A 19,802-nucleotide genomic window follows, 5' to 3' on the forward strand; every position below is an offset into this window, starting at 1 on the left:
GAACAGAATTGGTAGGAATTTTCCATAACAAGAGAACTGCCTTCTGCTTATTAACCTACACAGCAGGGAAGGCTGAAGAAGGGGAGAAATAATTAAAGGCTATTGGTGGCGAGACTGGTGACATGTGTTAGGAAGGCCTAATTGGTCTAGTAGGAAGTGTAGCCCCAACAAGCCTCAGGGCTTCTGGAAATGTCTGGGACCACTGCCCTCTGCAGGCCGCGGGAGGGAGGGCAGCCCGCTACCCATCTGTTTATTCTCACCAGTCAGGCTCTGTTTTTCTCATTTCAAATTGAACAACTCCCTTCCTTGCATCTTCTCAGGAGAGTAAGTGCTCTGAGAGGTTAGGTTTGGGGGTTATTTTATTTTTGGCATTTTGCTTTGGATCGCATTTTAGACAGTTGCTTTTGTTGCGTAAGAGAAGGCAGAAGAAAGAGTCCACCAGCAGCCCTGTGGGCTTGGTGTCCCCGTCCTGTCTTGGTCGGTGTGCAGACAGAACCAGCAGACGTGGCTGTCCTCACTTCAACAGCGGCAGAGATTGTTGCTGGGGATTACTGGCCACGCTTCCAGTGCTTTTGGCAGCTTCCTTCTCCTGCAGAGAGAGGAGGGTCACCTGTCCTGGACACTCCAGGGCTTTCCTTCCTTCCTTCCTTCCTTCCTTCCTTCCTTCCTTCCTTTCTTTCTTTCTTTTTTTACTTTTGAGTTTTTTTCACTCTACCTACATTCTCAAAGTCACTTGAATGTAGCAGCAGTATGGATCATACAAGGGCCAGTGGATAAAGGAGAAATTACCAGTTAACAACTCGTCGATTTGGAACACAGTAGCATTTTGTGCTTTGCTGGGGTCTCTGGATTTTACTTTTGAGGTTTTTTTTAAATTTTTATTAGTGATTTAATAATGACTAATAAAATTGTAGGATAATGGGTACAATGTCACACAGTTCCCACCCCCAGAGTTCCGTGTCCCATCCCCTCCATTAGAAGTTTCCTTATTCTTTATCCCCCTGGGAGGATGGGCCCAAATTCTTTATGGGGAGCAGAAGGTGGGAGTTCTGGCTTCTGTCACTGCTTCTCCGCTGGACATGGGTGTTGGCAGGTGGATCCACACTCCCAGCCTGTGTCTGTCTTTCCCTAGTGGGGCAGGGCTCTGGGGAGGGGAGGCTGCAGGACACATGGTGAGGGCATCTTCCCAGGGAGGTCAGGATGGTGTCACGGTAGTGTCTGCCACTAGGTGGCTGAAAGGTGGTAAGATATAAAGTAGGACAAATTGTTTAATAAATAGGGACCCAAGATAGGAATAGAGCAGATGATTAAGGGCCTTCATGTGGGAAGAAGCCAGGAAGTCTATTTTAGGCATGTTCCAGGGCCCATGACTTCAGTAACGTTTGCCCGAGCCTGACAGCTAGCATGCAGGTGGACTACAAGTATTGTCTGGGGAGATGGTGTCAGAGTTGAGATAGGGCTAGAAAGCTGGACTAAGGCAGAGGAAATATATATAAACATTAACTGTTTACCCCACTGATCTGACCCCAGGGCCCATGTCTATTCATGGCCCTGTGTGGCCTCCGAGTCCCTGTCAGTCTGAGTTCACAGTCCATGGTCACAGCTGGAACATTCTAGGCTGCTCTCATGTCAGGACCCGTCTTCCTCGAGGGGCAGAGCAGGCTGACCCGCCTCCCTGCAGAGAGTGGGGAGTCCCTCCCGTGTCTGCTCTGCACTGAGGGCCAGGTTCCGGGCTTGTTCAAGGCAAATGCTGTCCCCTTTCTTCCAAGGAAAGGCTCCCCATCCCTGAGTTTGTGTTGTGGGGGAAACACGACCTCCCTGGGAAACATTTGTCCCTGCCCGGGGGTTTGGCAGGGCTGCCATTCCCAGCCATCTGCCCCTCGGTGTCTGCCAGCAAGACAGGAAGTGAATGAAGAGCGTTGAAATGCAAAGGTCGCGGAGTAATCCGGTGCGGTGCTTTGTTTCCAGCCCCAGTACCATGCCAGCGTGCACCCCAGCCAGCCGCGGTGGCACCCTCACTCGCCAAACGTCAGGTAAGTGTCCGGGCTCTGGAGCTTTGCTCTTCCAGGTCTGCCTCTTCTCTGCAGAAGCCTGTATTCTGCTGATTTGTAGTGTGAGGTTTTTGCATCAGCAACAAGTGCTGACAGCTGCCTTGTCACAGCAGAGATGATCGACTTGTGGATAAAGCAACCCACGGTGAGACCAGATAGGCCAGAGCTTTCTGCTGGATGAAAGGAAAAATGACTTGGTTTGGGTTTCTTTGCCACTCTAACCTCAGATATTTTGGATTCGTTTTTGCTTGTTTATTTTAACTGTCATTTAAATGTTTCTAAGTAAAGTTGTCCTGCTGTAAGAATGTATCTACTTAAAAGAATGAGACAAGTGTGCATTTTCCACCATGAGCTTTTTGAAAAGATTTTTTTCCCCAAGGATGGGGTGAGTGCTAGCACTTTGTAGTACTGGCGTCCTCTCTGAGCTCAGGACTCTCGTAAAGGCCCTTTGTGGTCTCTATTCAAGGACTCGGCTCTGCAGTAGAGTGGGAAGCAGCCATCGATAACACGTTCATAACAAGTGTGGCTGTTTGCAAACAGATTTCTCCAGGACATACACTGGGGGGCTCAGCCTGAGCACTCTGTTCACCACTTCAGCCCTAACCCACCACAATCCTTTCTAAGTTCCTTCTAAGGTTTGATTTTTAGATCGTCCTTATTGATATGTGGGGTGGTTGGCTGTTATTTTTCTGTTATTTTTCTTCCTTCCTTCTTGCCTTTTTCTTTGTTAACCTCCAGGGTTATCACTGGTACTCAGTCCAGTGCTAAGAATCCACTGCTCCTGTTGGCCTTTTTTTTTTTCCATTTTTTTAAATTAGATATGACTGAGATAAACTAAGAGGGTGGGGAAGAGAGAGACAGAGAGAGAGAGAGAGAGAGAGACCCTTGCAACACTGCTTCTCAGCTTGTGAAGTGGACCCCTGCAAGTGGGAAGCAGGGGCTTGAACCCAGATCCTTACACAGGTCCTTGCGCTTAGGACTAGGTGTGATTAACCAGGTGTGCCACCACCCAGCCCCCCTTACTTGGTGTTTCTGTATGAAACTCTTTCAGAAACATAGAAGTCAGCCGGCATCACGTCGTTTCTCCGTGTGGCTGGTAGATCAGAGTCTGTGCGGCAGAGTGAGGCAGGTGAAACCATCTGCTCTTAGCCAGGCTTGAGGGTCATAGCAGACAGCAGCAAGGTGTTATCCTAAACACCTGATACTCAAGTAACTTTTTTTTTAAAACAAAGACTGTTTCTTTTTATTTATTTATTTATTTAAATATTTTATTTATTTATTCCCTTTTGTTGCCCTTGTTGTTTTATTGTTGTAGTTATTGTTGTTGTTGTCGTTGTTGGATAGGACAGAGAGAAATGGAGAGAGGAGGGGAAGACAGAGAGGGGGAGAGAAAGACAGACACCTGCAGACCTGCTTCACCGCCTGTGAAGCGACTCCCCTGCAGGTGGGGAGCCTGGGGCTCGAACCGGGATCCTTATGCCGGTCCTTGTCCTTTGCGCCACCTACGCTTAACCCGCTGCGCTACAGCCCGACTCCCACTCAAGTAACTTTTTGCAGCAGGATAGACTAGCGGAATAATGAGTCTAAGTGTTTGTGTGTTGTAAAAGCAGCTTATTTTCCAGCCATGTGAAACAGGAGAGATTTACAGAGAAGCTGTTTTTACAGACTCTGGTATTCTTACTACCTACTTTACCCCATTAGTCCTCTTTCACGGCATGACCCGGCATTTCACAGGACGAATTCTTAGCAAGGTCAGAACAGTGCTTCTCTCTCATGGTGCTGCTGCCTGGCCAGCTGAACCTGGAAGCTTCTCATGTTATTATTATTGTCATTGTTATTTTATTGGCGATTAAATATTGATTTACAAAAGTCTAAGAATGGGCACAACTCCACACCGTTCCTACCACCAGCGTCCTGAACCCCCACCCCCTCTGTTGGGAGCTGCAGCAGTTCCCCTGAGGGAGCAGATATGGGTTGACTATTATTTCCACCTCTCCTCTGTCTATATTTGTCTACATTTGCCCTTTCTGTTCAAAATCACACATCTATTACTATATCCAAATGTCCCTCCTCTTTTCTTCTTCTCTCTCCGGGTCCTGATGGATTTAAAGTCCAGAGCCCTCTGGTCATCTTCCTCTATCATTTCTCTTCTTCTGGGAGCATGGATCAAAATTCTTTATGGGGAGCAGCAGGTGGGAGTTCTGGCTTCTGTCATTGCTTCTGCGCTGGACATGGGTGTTGGCAGGTTTCTATTGTTGTCAGCCTGTTTCTGTCTTTCCCTGGTGGGGTAGAGTTCTGGGCTCTGGGGAGGTGAGGTTCCAGAACACATTGGTGAGGTCGTCTGTCTGCCAGGGAGAAGATTCTTATATTCTCACACCCATGCTCAGACTATCAAACATAGACTCTCTGCCCCCCCCCCCACACACACACACCTTCTGGGTCAGAATCTCTGGTATTTTATCATTGCATTTTATCAGACTCTCTGGGGTTAGACAGTGAGCAGACCCTTGTGGAGCTTGACAGAGAAGATCTCCCCAAGATGACCCCAGCAAACATCTTTGGCAAATGCCACCCAGCACCCATTAACTGGTTAGCAGATTTTGAGATTTCCCCCTAGCAGAGGCCTTTCTACACCTCTGCCTAACTCTCCCCAAAGTCACTCTATCACCTCTCTCTCTTGAAGGAAGAATGATAGGACCATAGACAAGTTGTTCTGCGTACCAGAGCTGACCCATGCCTGAATTTTTAAAAGTCCTTTCAATCAGAAAATGCTTTCATTCATTCCAATTTGTAGACCACCCTCGTTTGTGGTTCATGGTTTTTCCTGCCCATTTCCTTTTTGCTTTGTTGTCTCACATTGCTGAAGTTTCTTCCATTTCCTCACTAACCATTCACTCTGCAAACAAAACAGTCCATCCTTTCAGGATGACAGGCCACACCGGAAAGAACCGGCCAGTGGAGACGACAGCCATTTTGATTATGTCCTCGACCAGAACCAGAAGAATCTAGGAGGAACACGGAGCCTGATGTATCGAGATAAACTCATGACAGCACTTTGAGAGCCTGGACCGTCTCATGGCCACTCACCACCGTGGTTGCCTTACATTCCATGCAGAGCATCTCGGCGTCATTCGGACGTGTTTGGTAAACGTGTCTGTGAGGGAGAGTTCTGGAAAGGTGGACCCAGTTTCCGTGTAGATATCTGAAAAGAATCATCTAGCTAGTCAGCGTTTGCTGCATGGTAACTGCGTTCTTAAGAGGATGACGGTAGTCACAGGCTCAGGAATCATTTGAATTTTCTGATTTTTAAATAGGAGTCAAAGTCTCTCTTTATCATTTTGCCTTGCACCTGATATTTTTTGGGACTGTTTTTTGTTATTTAATGAATGGAGCCCAATGAAACTACAAGGATTGGAGAGCAGAGCTCTGCCTGGAGGCCCGCGGAGTCCTGGAAGGTGGAGACTGTCAGTTAGCCTCCTCTCTGCCGTGTGCCCCGTTGGCTGGCCACAGTCCCCCGTCTGAAGAGAGAGGGCTTTACTAAACGACTGCCTCGGTCTTTGCCAGCTCGAAAACTCTGCGATGCATCAAGATGTTAGCCTGAAGATAGAGCTTTTGTTGGGATTTCTGGTAGCGATGCCGCAGTATTCCCTTCTCTGAGCGGACCGCACCTTCCAGAGCCGTCGAGTGTCTGGCGCGCTGGTGGCTGTGTAAGCAGGGCAGCTTGGCCGCCTTACCTGTGGGAGCTGATGAGCCACGTGGCGCCCACGTTGCTGGACTCTGCTCGAACCTCGGTGGCGTTGTGACTGCTGCTGCTGCCTCGTGATTTCAGGACACCTGATGCTGAGTAAACGCAGTCGGAACTTTCAGAATCTCAGGGTTGGCTTGTACCCTAGACTCCTTGAAAAAGCAATGTGCAATCCGAGAGTAGGTATCAGTATGTTGTCTGTTAGGGTAGAATGCAGACCAGAATATTTATTTCCCCTCCATTTCAAGCCATGAGTCAAACTTTTTTTTTTCTTCTCATAACAGACCTGAGATTTTAATTTTTTTTTTTTGTGAAACCAGTTCTTGTACTGTCTCTTATATATGTTATTACTTGGCCCATTCAAGTCTCTAAAAATATATGTATTAGCATTCACTGAGGTATTTTAACATGAAGAGCAGATGGTTTTATTTTTTGGTTACTACCAAACCGGTCTACAAGCAGGGGCTGAGCTGCAGGGGCTGAGCTGCAGGGGCTGAGCTGCACGCTCTGCGAGGAGGGCGGCCTGTGAGCTCCCTGCGGTGCTTGCTGACAGCTGCTGTCTTTGTTTCCAGGTGTTTGAGTGCTGCCTCTGCTTCTTACAAGTAAACCTGTTCTCCATCATTCCATCTTATCCACACATGCTCGTGAATGTGTTTCTAAGAAATAAAGATTTCTCTTGCTTTTTTTTGAACTCCATCTTCATTTTGTTCTGCACAGAAGCATCCTTTGTAGGGAACGTTAGTTAGAAGGCTGAAGGGAAGTGTTTGGCCAGATGGCATGGAGCCCCTAGCATGATGCTGCTGGAGGAGGAGGAGTGGTTCTGTAGGTGGCACGCAGCCGGCTGGGGCACTCGTCCATCTGCAGCAGCTCTGTGGAAGGTGTTAGTCAGTAAGCAGCTGGTCACCGGTGCTGATCAGTAGGTGTGGTGACAGTGAGGTGACCCCCATTCAGTCCTGCCGCGTCTGTCCTGGCTGCCTCTGGTGTTCCTGGCAGAGAGACGTCCAGGCCTGTGTTTGTGATCACTTGGAGATGTTATGTGTCACTACCTTCTAATAAAGATCTTTCTGCCTCAAGAAAGTCGAGTGGATTCAGCTGTCCGTAAGCAAGCATTGTAATCACTGTAGGGCTGTGTGCGCTTCTGGCCAAGCGTCTGCTTTTCACTCCTCGGTGTGTTGGCACTTGGTCTGTTGCACTGGATGGTGGGGACCAGCAGGTCTTTGAGTGTGGGCTCTTGGGTTCTGCGCTATGTGATCTTTCAGCCCTTTGGCTATTTCTCTGGTCACTAGAACATCTCCCCTGTCTTCTTGTTAAGAATCTGTCTGTCAGGGGCTGCCTTCTCTCCCTGCCGCTTTCCTTGCTTACCGACCTGCCTGGGTCTTCTTCACCTGCCATGATTCCTGGTGCTGTTGTCTCTGCGGCTCTTGTCTCCACGTGGCTGTGTCCATGCACGTTAGACTGACACTTCAACGTCTGTGTCCTGTCTACACCTAAAGCTGACATGTCAGAAACCAAGTTCATTCTTAGTGGGAAAAAAAGTTTGGGGGGCGGGGCGGGTGATGGCGCACGCACCTGAGCGAGTGCACATGTTACTGTGCTCAAGGATTCAAGTTCAAGCCTCCGGCCCCCACCTGCAGGGGGAAGCTTTGCGAGTGGTGAAGCAGGGCTGCAGGTGTCTCTCTGACTCTCTCCCTCCCTATCTCTCCCTTCCCTCTAGATTTCTGGCTGTCTATCCAATAAATAAAGATCATTAAAAACAAGAAAATCTTTTGCCCATGTTCTCTTTTCTTTTTAAAATTAATTTATTTTTTATTCGCGACTTAATATTGATTTACAGAATCAGCAGATAACAGGTACAACTCTGAACCATTCCTCCACCAGAGTGCTGGATCCCCAGTCCCTCCACCGGAAGGCACGACAGTCCCACGCCGTGGCCTCTGGTCTGCTCAGCAGAAAGGTTCATGTGGCGTGTCAGCTCTCCGCCCTGTGGCCCGTGTCCAGGCAGCTCCCCTGGGTTCCTTCACATCGGCCTCCCTCGCATCTGCGTTTAACACTCGCTCTAGCGCGCTCTCCCTCCCTCCCTCTCTCTCTCTCTCTCTCTCTCTCTCTCTGGCTTCTTCATGATCTCTGTAGCAACCTCCTTTCTCCGGCTAATAGGTGCTTTTGCAAATGTCCCTGGTTCCGGGCTCTTTTGACAAGCTTATGCTGTGCAGGCCCCAGAGCATTTTTTACAAACTCTGCCATCTGCCTGTGTTCTCCATCCCCGTGGAGTGGAGTCTCCGGGCCGCCTCTCTGGGCTTTCAGTGAAGTCTGCATCTCTGCTCTTGCTCAAGCCTATCCTCACCTTGCTAATTCCTCTCCAAGCACATCAGGCTACTTCTGCTTCTTGGCACATGCCATCCCCTGATAGGACTCCACGCAGGTGCCGTTGCCCAGCTCTTGATCTGCCCTATATTTATTTTTTTAATTTATTTATTGGGGACTTAATGTTTTACATTCGACAGTAAGTACAATAGTTTGAATATGCATAACATTTCTCAGCTTTCCATATAACAATACAACCCCCACTAGGTCCTCTGTCATCCTTCTTGGACCTGTATTCTCCCCACCCACCCATCCCAGAGTCTTTTACTTTGGTGCAATACACCAATTCCAGTTCAGGTTTTACTTGTGTTTTCTCTTCTGATCTTGTTTTTCAACTTCTGCCTGAGAGTGAGATCACCCCATATTCATCCTTCTGTTTCTGACTTATTTCACTTAACATGAAATTTTCAAGGTCCATCCAGGATCACCTGAAAACGGTGAAGTCACCATTTTTAATAGCTGAGTCATATTCCATTGTGTATATAGACCACAACTTGCTCGGCCACTCATCTGCTGTTGGACACCTGGGTTGCTTCCAGGTTTTGTCATCCAGTGAATCTTTCTGCGTCCATTCTCAAGGAAGCAGCTGACCAGATAGCAGGCATCATGTCGGAACTGCTGCCAAGATCCCATAACCACTGTACCCAGCCTGGGCGCCACGTGTGTCTGTACCATGTGTCATCTCAGTGTCTGTCCATTTTCCAGGGTGCTGGATGTGGCTCCTGGTATACATCGGTGCCCCTGGTGCTCTCGTCTGGCGCATTGGTGTAGTTAATGTTGGGCAGGGCAGAGGCCTCCCTCCCAGCTGTGTGATGCACAGGCCTCTGTAGAGGTCAAGGACTCACAGGACTGCCAGAGCTAGTAGCCAGACGTGTGCTTTGCAGGACCCACACCACTCACTTCCTCTCGGTGCTGTGAGGGGTCCTCAGTGCACACACGGGGAGACCGGGGCTTAGGCTTGAGCAGAGCAGTGTGCACCTGCTTCCATAGCTGCTCAGCAGGAAATCGGGCACATAGGACTCCCGGCCCTTGTGCTGTCATCCCTGCCCCACGCTGGGGACCCTACACACATTTCCACGAGGCTGTCACTACATGGTGTTGAAACAGGCCTAGAAGTTGACTCCACCGAGAGGCCGTCATCAGCCAGAGTCTGTTCACCCATCAGCCGGCTCATGACTTCTCAGACCCCGGGCACCGCAGGGCTCTAGGCCTTGTTCCACACATCACGGCAGAGTGCCCTGTGACTCCCTCTTCCTGTAACCAGCCCTGCATCTCAGCACCCCGTCTCTAGAAAGAAGCCGCCATCTCTCTGCACCCTGTCCCAGGAGCCTAGTCACCCTGTGGGTGCCAACACACATCACAAACGGTCCCTTCTGCAAGGGTGTTGTTTGTTGTCTGAACAGAGACTTCCAGCAGCCCTCTGTGTCCTCCCGAAGGGCTCCTGAGTGTCTTCTCCTGGAGCCCCACCTGCCAGCCAAACCCAGCTCATGACCTCAGAGCTCCTAACAACTGCCGTAAGGTTGTTTGTTTGTTTGTTTTTTCTTTTTCCTTTTCCTCCAGTGTTATCGCTGGGGCTCAGTGCCAGCACTACAAATCCACTGCTCCTGGTGGCTATTTTCTCCATTTTATTGAATAGGACCAATTGAGAGAAGAGGGGGGATAGAGAGGAAGAGAGAAAGATAGACACCTGCAGACCCGCTTCACTGCTTGTAAAGCTTCCCTTGCAGGTGAGGGGCCGGGGGCTGCGACCTGTGCGCTTAGCCAGCTGCACCACCACCAGGCCCCCGGTTCTTATATTTTGGGAACATGGGGACTTACCAGTCTTGTCCCATCCATGTCTTTGGTGTGACCTCCTCACTGAGTGGACATTGCTGTCAGGCTGAGGTAATTCACATGGACAGGAAGTCTTAAAAGCAAGCTGGGCAATTGCTTTCATCCTCAAAACCTTTTTTTCCTATTCATTTCTTGCTCTATCTACCATTTCTTCTGAAAAAAAAATCTTCTAAATGCAGAGGTGGGGGGTTAGGACTGTGTGGGTGGGGGTCTTTCCATGCCTTTTCTTGTCTCTTAATACTGCAGTCTCCTTGGTCCCTGATCCTGGCCGCCAGGGTTCTGTTCAGAACACAGCTCGTGACGGAGCCTTTCCATCGCCCGTACCTTTCCTGCTGTCAACCAGCCCTTCATGATCTCAGCTCCTCAGAGAATTCCCTGAGCAGCCATATTGATCCCTTGGGATCCATATTTCCCAGACTTGGCCCTAAGTCAATTCCCTGACATAACGGAATCTTCCAGAAGTACCAGGAGAACACCTCAAGTGGGCCTGGGAAGACTGACTTCTGCTGCCTCAAACACCATGCGTGGGGGTGGAGAGGAGGAGAAAGCTGTTGTTAAGGAAAGGACAGTCCCTTTATACACGCAAGGTGCCAGGGTGGCGCACTGTTAAGTCCCAGGAGGACCTGAAGGTGGAACGGAAGCAGAGTGGACATTCAGCTGCCTGTCAGCGGAATCCTTTCTCAGTCGCTCTGCATCTAGGCCTGCGTCACCCAACACTGGGAGCCAAAGGGCCCCTCAGGTTACCTACTGAAAATGGAGATCTCGCTGTTTCACTGGTTGGGGTGAGACCTCAGCATTTCTTTTTCTGTTTTGTTTGTTTTTGCCTCCAGGGTTATTGCTGGGGTACCAGCACTACCAATCCACTGCTCCTGGAGGCCATAATTTTTTCCATTTTACTGGACAGGACACAGAGAAATTTAGAGAGGAGAGGAGAGAGACAGAGAGGGAGAGAGACAGAGAGACACCTGCAGACCTGCTTCATGACGTCAAAAAGGAAGTATGTGGGCACGTTGTGCTTAGGCTCAGGATGGAGGAGAACCTGAGAATGATACGGCTTGTTCACACGCCTTTAATTTCATCACAGCCTCCATCTAGATTTATTACACCCGGACTATGTGTCTGTTCTGTTCCCCGTCGCTGCAGAAACAAGAGGCTGATAAATTCTAACTGGTGGACAAGGATAGGGTCTGGGCACACCCACCTAAGGACCCATGGCAAGACAGAGCCCTTGAAGGGAGAGAGGTCGTAGTTGGTAGACTGCAAAATGAGGTCGTTGCAGGCTGAGGGAGAGGCTGCAGAACCCAGGCTAAGTTGTGGGTCCACTGGTGACAAGACCCTTCAGGTCCTCACAGGGTGAGAAGTGAGGACTGAAGACTCTCGTGCTGTTTGAAGTCCATTGTTGCTGCTCTGCAACCTGAGAGCGTGGGCCCGCTACTTCCCTTTGCTTCCTTTTCTTTGTCCCAAATGGAATTTAATAATATCGCACTGCGAAGAGATTTAAAGGACATTACATATTTGAGCTGCATTGTTTTCACTCGAACTGGTGGCGATTTTTAGTCCATCTTTAGACTGAAGACTCCAGCTGTCCACACGGTGAGAAATGGAGGAGGAGGAGGAGGAGGAGGAGGAGGAGGAGGACAACTAGATTCAAAGTCTAGTTCAAGAAATGTAGCTTCTACGGGGTGCTGGGTCAAGATGTTGACAGTCTAAGTTTATCTGTGGAAGGGGCGTTTGGTATCAAAGGAGAGATCACACAGTACATCAAGACACATCTCTACGAGCTAAGAGCAGAAACACCACAGGGATCTTTGGAAAGGGGATAAAATGAAGTCGAGTTGGTATTTCTGTCTGAGAATGCCAGCAAAGAACAGAGCAGGCAGAACAGGGACCATACTTTCCATCTGCAGATGAGAACACGGCCGTGGAGGAAGGGACTGGTAAGCGGAACATCCTCGCGGGTGGAAGCTGATGAGTGCCCCTCGAGTCCCAGGTTGTCTAACTGGAGATCACATTTGACACAAGGAATGGGAAGCTTTGTCTTCGCAGAAATCCAAGTGCTCAAAAAAACCAACATGGACTTTGGAAAGAAGAAAATAATTTTTTATTGATTTAATTATCATCGACAAGTCCATTAGACAAGAGGGGTACAAATCCACACAGTCCCCACCACCAGAGTTCCACGTCCATCCCCTCCATTGGAAGCTTTCCTGTTCTTTATCCCTCTGGGAGTATGAACCAAAATCTTTATGGGGAGCAGAAGGTGGAAGGTCTGGATAAGAAAATGATTTTATCAGGTAATGGAGACAGTAGAGATTTTAAAGCAAAGTGTCTTCCTTTCCCCTCCCCTCTCCCTCTCTCCCCCTCTTCTCCCTTCTCCTTTCCTCTCCTTTTTTTTTTTTTTTTTTCTTTCTTTTTTTAGCAGTATACTGCTCAATTCTAGTTTATGGCAATGCTAGGGATTAAACCTGGGGCTTTGGAGCCTCAGGCATGAAAGTCTCTTTGCAGTCTTCCAAGCCCCTGAACACAGTATCTTAAAAGTTCTTTTTCCTTCTTTTCCCATGGTTCCCTGGTTCTTCTCAGAGCAAAACATTTCAGCATTTCTTCTTTAGACAGTCTAGCGCTAGATTGTCTTGTCTGTGAACAAGGACATAGGTTTATTTAACAAATCAGTACTGATGGACAGCTGGCTCGCCCCTGAGCGCGAAGCCTTCAGCTTGGGCGCCCTTCTTGCACGCGCAGTCCATGCACTTTACTTCCTGCAGGCAGGTAGCCGCGTCCGACAGCATCCGCACAGACAGCAGGAATCGCGGTGTCTGCTGTCACCCCATAGGAAACAGACTCCTAGAACTAGCTTGACAAGGTTTTCGCTGAACCCTTGTTAGTTCGACGAGTGGACAGCAGGGTCCCTGCTTTTACTGCACTTCTCTGTGAGCACTCTCCATCCTCCCGAGCGTTTTCCGTGAGCCATCTGGAATCATCTGCAACCCTGTTCCTGAGTCATGCAGTCGAATAAAGAGCAGGCTGATGAAATAAAGTTAATCATGTCATCTTAACCTTCTTAATAGCGAAGAAAAAAGAAGGTAGAAGGAATCGCTCTTTGCCAGAAGTTCAGGTCACAATCAGCGTGACGTGTCCTGGGTTTCTGAAAGGGCCTGTGTGCGTCCTACTCACGTCTGGGCTGAAGGAGCCCGTTGCCAGTGCCCACGCTCCTCCTTGCTTCAGCGGTTACAGAGCAAGTTCCAGTCGGACATCTGGCTCTTGTTTCTTTTGTCATGACCAGGGTTTCACCACTGCAGACTGACCTTGTCCAAGGGAAAGAAGAGCAGACACCATGCCACCAAGGCTGCGGCCCACGCACGCACGCACTCTCCCAGCCTCCATGTGACTTTTTGGAAAACGGTGATTCTGAAGTTATTGGGTATAGTCCCACACTGCACCCGTCACCAGAATGCTGTGTCCCTACCCACAGCTGACACAGGTTTAGCAGAGTCTTAGGGACATCTCGGGCTTCTTCAGTTCCTTGTTTCCAAGTTCATGTCTCTCAGTTCTCTGTATTCCACAGATGAGTGAAACCATCCAGTCTTGGACTTCTCAATACCTGTTGAGAAGTCTGTGAGTCTTGCTGCTGCATTTCCTCAGGAGAGGACGGATGGACCTCTTAGGATATCTTATACTTAAAGGCCTAGTAATCTAGAGGGCCGTGCAGCAGGTGGGGTGCCAGACGTCTATGCATGAGGTCCCAAATTTGATAGGACCAAGAGAAATTAAGAGGGGAGAAGAAGAAAGGGAGAGAAGAGGAGGATGAGAGAGAAGGAGGTGGGGAGGAGGCACCTGCAGCAGTGCTTCTCAGATACAGGCTGGGCCTCAGGGCTTGAAGCTGGGTCCTTGCCTACTTTTTAAAAAATTTTTATTTATAAAAAGGAAACACTGACAAAAACTATAGGATAAGAGGGGTTCAACTCCACACAATTCCCACCACCAGAACTCCATATCCCATCCCCTCCCCTGATAGCTTTCCTATTCTTTATCCCTCTGGGAGCATGGACCCAGGGTCACTGTGGGATGCAGAAGGTGGGAGGTCTGGCTTCTGTCATTGCTTCCCCGCTGAACATGGGTGTTGACAGGTGGATCCATACTCCCAGCCTGCCTCTCTCTTTCCCTAGTGGGGCAGGACTCTGGGGAAGCGGGGCTCCAGGACACATTGGTGGGGTTGTCTGTCCAGGGAAGTACAGTTGGCATCATGCTAGCATCTGGAACCTGGTGGCTGAAAAAAAGAGATAACATATAAAGCCAGACAAATTGTAGCCTAATCATGAACCTAAAGGCTGGAATAGTTCAGATGAAGAGTTGGGGGAGGGGTCTCCATTTTGTAGATAGTTAGTAGTCCTATTTTAGTTATATTCCAAAGGGCCCATGACTATACTAGTTTTTTTTTTTTTCTTCCTGAGACTGACATCTGATATGCAGGTGGATCCAAGTTATTGTCTGGAGACTTTAATGTGTGCACTCCACTGGTGTCCTTAAAACAAACAAATGAATAAGAACAGGGCACTGCTTCTCTTTTGCTCATGGTGCTGCCAAGAATTGGACCTGGAGCCTTGGAGCCTCCCCCATGAGAGTCTGTGTTAGCATAACCACTATGCTGTATGTCCAGCCCCTGTACCAGATATGCCACAGTGATGTTCTCCTCTCTCCCTGTCTCTCATTATTAGTTAATGAATATACATTTTCTAAAATCCTAACTATGTTCTAAGACCAACCCATGGTTATGGAATGGAAGATCATAGAATTGAGAACGCCAGCATTTGTGTAGTCTTGTTAGTACACTAGAAAGGGCGAGAATATGTGGAGGAAAATTCCACTAGACTCAACGTCATTTGAAACCGCAGGAGGAAGTCGGGTGGTAGTGCAGCAGGTTAAGCGCAGGTGGCGCAAAGCACAAGGACCAGAGAAAGGATCCCGGTTCGGGCTCCCCACCTGCAGAGGCGTCGCTTCACAGGCAGTGAAGTAGATCTGCGGGTGTCTGTCTTTTTCTCCCCCTCTCTGTCTTCCCCTCTCTCTTCATTTCTCTCTGTCCTAGCCAATAACAACATCACCACCAACAATAATAATAACTACTACAATAATTTAAAAAAAACACACCAAGGGCAACAAGAGGGAAAATAAATAATAAAAAAGGAACCCGCAGGGACCAGCTAATCACCCCATAAACATCCACTCTGCAGCCAAGAACTCAAAGGCAAGAGATGTTGCCATGAGAACGGCTCAGGCCGTCTCTCTTCAGGCCCGAGTGGTGGGCACTGGACCTGTATTAAAGGCAATTAAACACGCCCTGAAAATGGGGCCCGGTGTATGACCTCAGCGGCTAGCTGAGGGTATTTACAACAGAAACTCGCACAAAGCCTACAGGAGGTGGGAAACAGGACTGATAGAGATCAGCACCAATGAAGACCAGAATGGATGGGTTCTCTTCATATCTGTATCCATCTCGGTCTCCAGCCCTGGCCCCCTGTGCTGGTGCTCTGTGCAGTTAGAATGTTTCCAGCCTGCCCACAGCCCTTCGAGGACTGTGCATGTTCTTCACCTAACTTGAACTTCAATCCCGAATGTGTGATAATGTGACTCCCGGGTGAGCTGGGTGGCAGAGCACACCTGTCGCACGTCTGAGGCCCTGGCCTTGAGCCCAGCACTCCCTCCCCAGGCAAAACAAAACAAATCCCAGCTTGTCCAGGCGCTAGGTGTGCGACTTTAGGAAGATGGATGTGGGTGATGGGGGGGTGGGCAGTGGCACACCAGCTAAGTGCACATAGTGCCACGTAGGACCTGCCCAAGGACCCAGGTTTGAGTCCCCGTCCCCACCTGCAGGATGGGAGGGACCTTGCATAGGGGTGAAGCAGGTCTGCAGGTGTCTCTCTGTCTCTCCCCCTCTATCTATCCCTCCTCTCTCAATTTCTCTCTGTCCTATCATAAAATAGAAGGAAAAAGAAAAGAAATGGCTGCCAGGAGCAGTGGATTCGTAGTATAGGACAAAGCCCCAGCAATAACCCTGGAGGAGAAAAAGAAAGGAAGGAGAGAAAGAAAGAAGAATGGAAGGAGAAAGAAAGTTCATTGGTGTCTCTTGCTATTTCTATTTCTTTATTTTTTTCCCTCCAGGGGTACTGCTGGGCTCGGTGCCTGCACCATGAGTCCACTGCTCCTGGAGGCCATTCCCCCCCCCCTTTTTGTTGCCCTTGTTGTTGTAGCCTTGTTGTGATTATTATTATTGCCATTGTTGATGTTGTTCGTTGTTGGATAGGACAGAGAGAAATGGAGAGAGGAGGGGAAGACAGACACCTGCAGACCTGCTTCACCGCCTGTGAAGCGACTCCCCTGCAGGTGGGGAGCCGGGGGCTCGAACCGGGATCCTTACGCCGGTCCCTGCGCTTTGTGCCACATGCGCTCAACCCACTGCGCCACCGCCCGACCCCCTGCTATTTCTATTTCTAAATAAGAATAATTTTACCTTTTTAAAATGGTTATTGGAGGGCGTAATAAGTTAATCTGTAGCATAGTTGTAGGCACTCAGAAATGTTAGCTCTGAGGGCTTCCTTCTGAATCTGGAGAGTATGATTAATGCTTTGTCCCTTGGTCAGGAGGCGCTAGTCTGGCCGACACAGCCTGCTGTGAACGTATGGCGGCTGCTTCTGCTGGAAGAGCCCCACCTGCAGAGCCACAGGGCCAGACCGCAGAGGGAGTGCCTCCACGCGGTGCCCCCACCTCAGTCTTCTCCTGGGCACACCCAGCAAATCATGCGCTTGCCTAGCACGCTGGAGCAGGCAGATAAGGGACAGCTCAGACCCTCCGCTTCTCAGGTCCCTGTCCACTTGCTGTCTTGTGTGGTCGACCCCTTGCGATATATATTTCAACATTCTCCTCATGCTTCTGATTGGGAATAAGGGATTCCCCTAGCCCCCAGAAAAAAGGAATCCGGGAGCCAGCTTGTTTCTGTCAGTCTCCTCTGGGAGGTGATTAGCCAGTGTGTATGCTGTGCGGTTCCTGCCCCCAGAAGCCCAGCTGTGGGTAGAGACAGGTGCTATGCAGAGGCAAGAAAGTAGCTGGCATACGGTGTAGTGTGCAGTCTAGACAGGATGCCAGGCGCTACAGACGAGAGGTGTTCATTGTGTTTTCTCCTAAGAGACTCCATGCCAGCACTATAACCAGGCACCTGTTACTATCCAGACATTTTTTTTTTTTGCCTCCAGGGTTGTTGCTGGGGCTCAGTGCCTGCACTACACATCCACTGCTCCTGGAGGCCATTTTTTTCCCATTTTGTTGCCCTTGTTGTTGTTATCCAGACATTTTTGTTAAAATAGAATCTGTTTTGTTGTTGTTGTTTGTTTGTTTTTGTTTTTGCCTTCCTGGTTGGTGGTTTGGTTGGTTAGAAGGTACAAGAAACACCGCTGGTATTGTTGTAATTAATTCTGGCCTGCAAGGAAACGTAGGTTGGGAATGTGCCGGTGACATGAGCCTTGGGAGAGAATGACTGATGCTTTGGAATCACTGAGAGGGAGTGAGTGGGATTCAGTGTTTTATCCTCCGTGCATTCTAGTATTAGGGAGATTACATTTCCAGAGTGTCAAAAGAGCCGAAACAGAACCTTTTCAAGTAGACTGTGATTCTGTCACATGACCTAGACGTGAAAAACGTTCAGTCTATGCTGTAAGGCAGTCCAATAAAGAGAAGGAGACGGCGGTGTATCAGAAACAACACAAAGACTTCTTTTTCGAAGTGACTTTGAATTTTGTAGATGCACTTTGGATGAAGCGGAAAAGAATGGTTCCATGCCAAAACCATTCTGGAAGTTGGCAGGGAGGTGAGCAGCCCAGAGCAAAGCTATTCAAATAGTTGTATCTTTCTCTGTCCAACAAAGGGGTCAATCAGCATACAGACTGCAGAAGTTAAAGGAAGAATTACACTGCCCTACGATTAATTCATGTCTTTCAGACTCAGACAAATGGCTATGAAAAAATTTGCATGTGTCATTGCTGACTCAGCATCTGGGTGCTTTGAAACTACAGTCTTTGAAAAGCTGAGTTTTGGGGAGATGTCAGAAGAGTTAACATGAGAATGTCATACAGTTGCTCAGAAAACAAATTTAAAAAACTGGACTGATGAACTGTGTTGAGAGCAAGGACGCTGGGAACAGGTTCCTTCTGAAGGACTTTGTAAAGGAAGTAGTGTGCATTCAGGAACAGCGTGGGCTTGCTAAGGCTGAGTCACACCAAGCTTGCAAGAACCTTAGCAGGTGGCTAAGCAGGAAGGCTTGTCTCTAATCTGATACATGGAATTGGCCAGAAACCAGTATTTAACTTTGTTTTCATACTGGCGATTTAATAATGATTGACAGGATTGTGGATAAGAGGGGCACAATTCCACAGTTCCAGCCAGCAGAGATCCCTGTCCCCTTCCCTTCATTGGAAGCTCCCCTACTCTTTATCCCTCTGGGAGGATGGACCCAGGATCATTATGGGGAGCAGAAGGTGGGAGTCCTGGCTTCTGTAATTGCATCTCCACTGGACATGGGTGTTGGCAGGTGGATCCATCCCCCCCAGCCTGTCTCTGTCTTTCCCTAGTGGGGCAGGGCTCTGGGGACGGGGGGTTCCAGGACACATGGTGAGGGCGTCTGCCCAGGGGAGTCAGGGTGGTTTTATAGGAGCATCTGCAACTTGGTGGCTGGAAAGCGTTAAGATAAAAGCAGAACAAGTTGTTCAACAGTCAGGAACCTAAAGGTAAGAGTATAGCAGATAAAATTTGAGGGCTTCATGTTGGCAAAAGCTAGGACATCTCCTTTAGGTATGTTCCAAGGGGCCCATGACTTTATTGATTTTTGCCGGAGCCTGACAGCTGACATGCACGTGGACTAAGAGTGTTGTCTGGGGAGATGGTGTCAGAGTTGAGAATAGACTAGAAAGCTGGATCAGGGCAGGGAGTAGCTCCAAAACAAGAAGAAAGTATATAAACACCATTAACTGTAACCCCATCAGTCTGACCCAGGGCCCGTGTGTCTGTCCACAGTCAGCACAGGAGCCCATGTGCCCTCCGAGTCCCTGTGAGTCTGAGCTCACAGTCTGTGGTCACAGCTGGGGACATTCTAGGCTGCTGTCATGTCGGGACCCGTCTTCCTCCTGGTATTTAATTTTAAAACTTTTAGTTAACCTGCTCATTTCAGAAGCAAGATAAGGGTAGCTGACCTGGTAGAACACACACTGTACCGTGCCTGAGGACCCAGGTTTGAGCCCCTGCTCACCACGGCAGCACCATGCTAACAGGCGGTTTGAGCCCCTGCTCACCACGGCAGCACCATGCTAACAGGCGGTTTCGCGGGTGTCAGAACGCTGCTGTGCCTTGTGCTTTCTCCACATCCCTCCCTCATCCTCTTTGGGAAAAGAAGAAGTGTCCATGGGAAGAGGGGAAATAAGTACCAAACCCTAGCTCAAAGAAACTTCTTTTTAAATTTTTAATTCGTGATTTAATATTGATTTACAAGGTGACAAGTTAACAGGCGCAACTCCACACCACCCCGCCAGCAGAGTTCTGAATCCCCAGTCGCTCCACTGGAAGCAACAGCAGTTCTCGTAAGGTTGCAGATAAGGATCAACTATTATTTCTACAACTCTCTGTCTGTGGCTCCGTCTTCTCTTCCTTTCCAAGTCACACCTACACCAATTACTCCTTCCGAATGTCCTTCCTTTTTTCTTCTTATCTCTCTGGGTCCTGATGGAGCTGGAGTTCAGAGCCCTCTAGCCATCATCTCCTGTCATTTCTCCCCCACT

The 19,802-nt window shown here is 49.0% G+C and overlaps 2 protein-coding genes across 13 annotated transcripts in view; one reads left to right on the top strand and one right to left on the bottom strand.

Moving 5' to 3' along the window:
• Window positions 1-19,802, top strand: part of EPB41L4B (erythrocyte membrane protein band 4.1 like 4B) — a 200,836-nt gene that overhangs the window by 106,945 nt on the left and 74,089 nt on the right. For 11 of the 12 annotated variants that reach the window (XM_060199039.1, XM_060199043.1, XM_060199041.1 and 8 more), the window contains one exon: window positions 1,969-2,033. In XM_060199039.1, coding sequence (XP_060055022.1) covers window positions 1,969-2,033 — 65 coding nt within the window. Of the gene's footprint in view, window positions 1-1,968; window positions 2,034-4,962; window positions 6,488-19,802 lie in introns of those variants that run through there. The other variant, XM_060199051.1, reaches the window with a different exon arrangement.
• Window positions 1-19,802, bottom strand: part of ABITRAM (actin binding transcription modulator) — a 378,866-nt gene that overhangs the window by 62,332 nt on the left and 296,732 nt on the right. The gene's annotated exons all lie outside the window — the stretch shown is intronic.

This window comes from Erinaceus europaeus, chromosome 10 (genome assembly GCF_950295315.1).
Source record: "Erinaceus europaeus chromosome 10, mEriEur2.1, whole genome shotgun sequence".
In the NCBI taxonomy this organism is placed as follows: Eukaryota; Metazoa; Chordata; class Mammalia; order Eulipotyphla; family Erinaceidae; genus Erinaceus; species Erinaceus europaeus.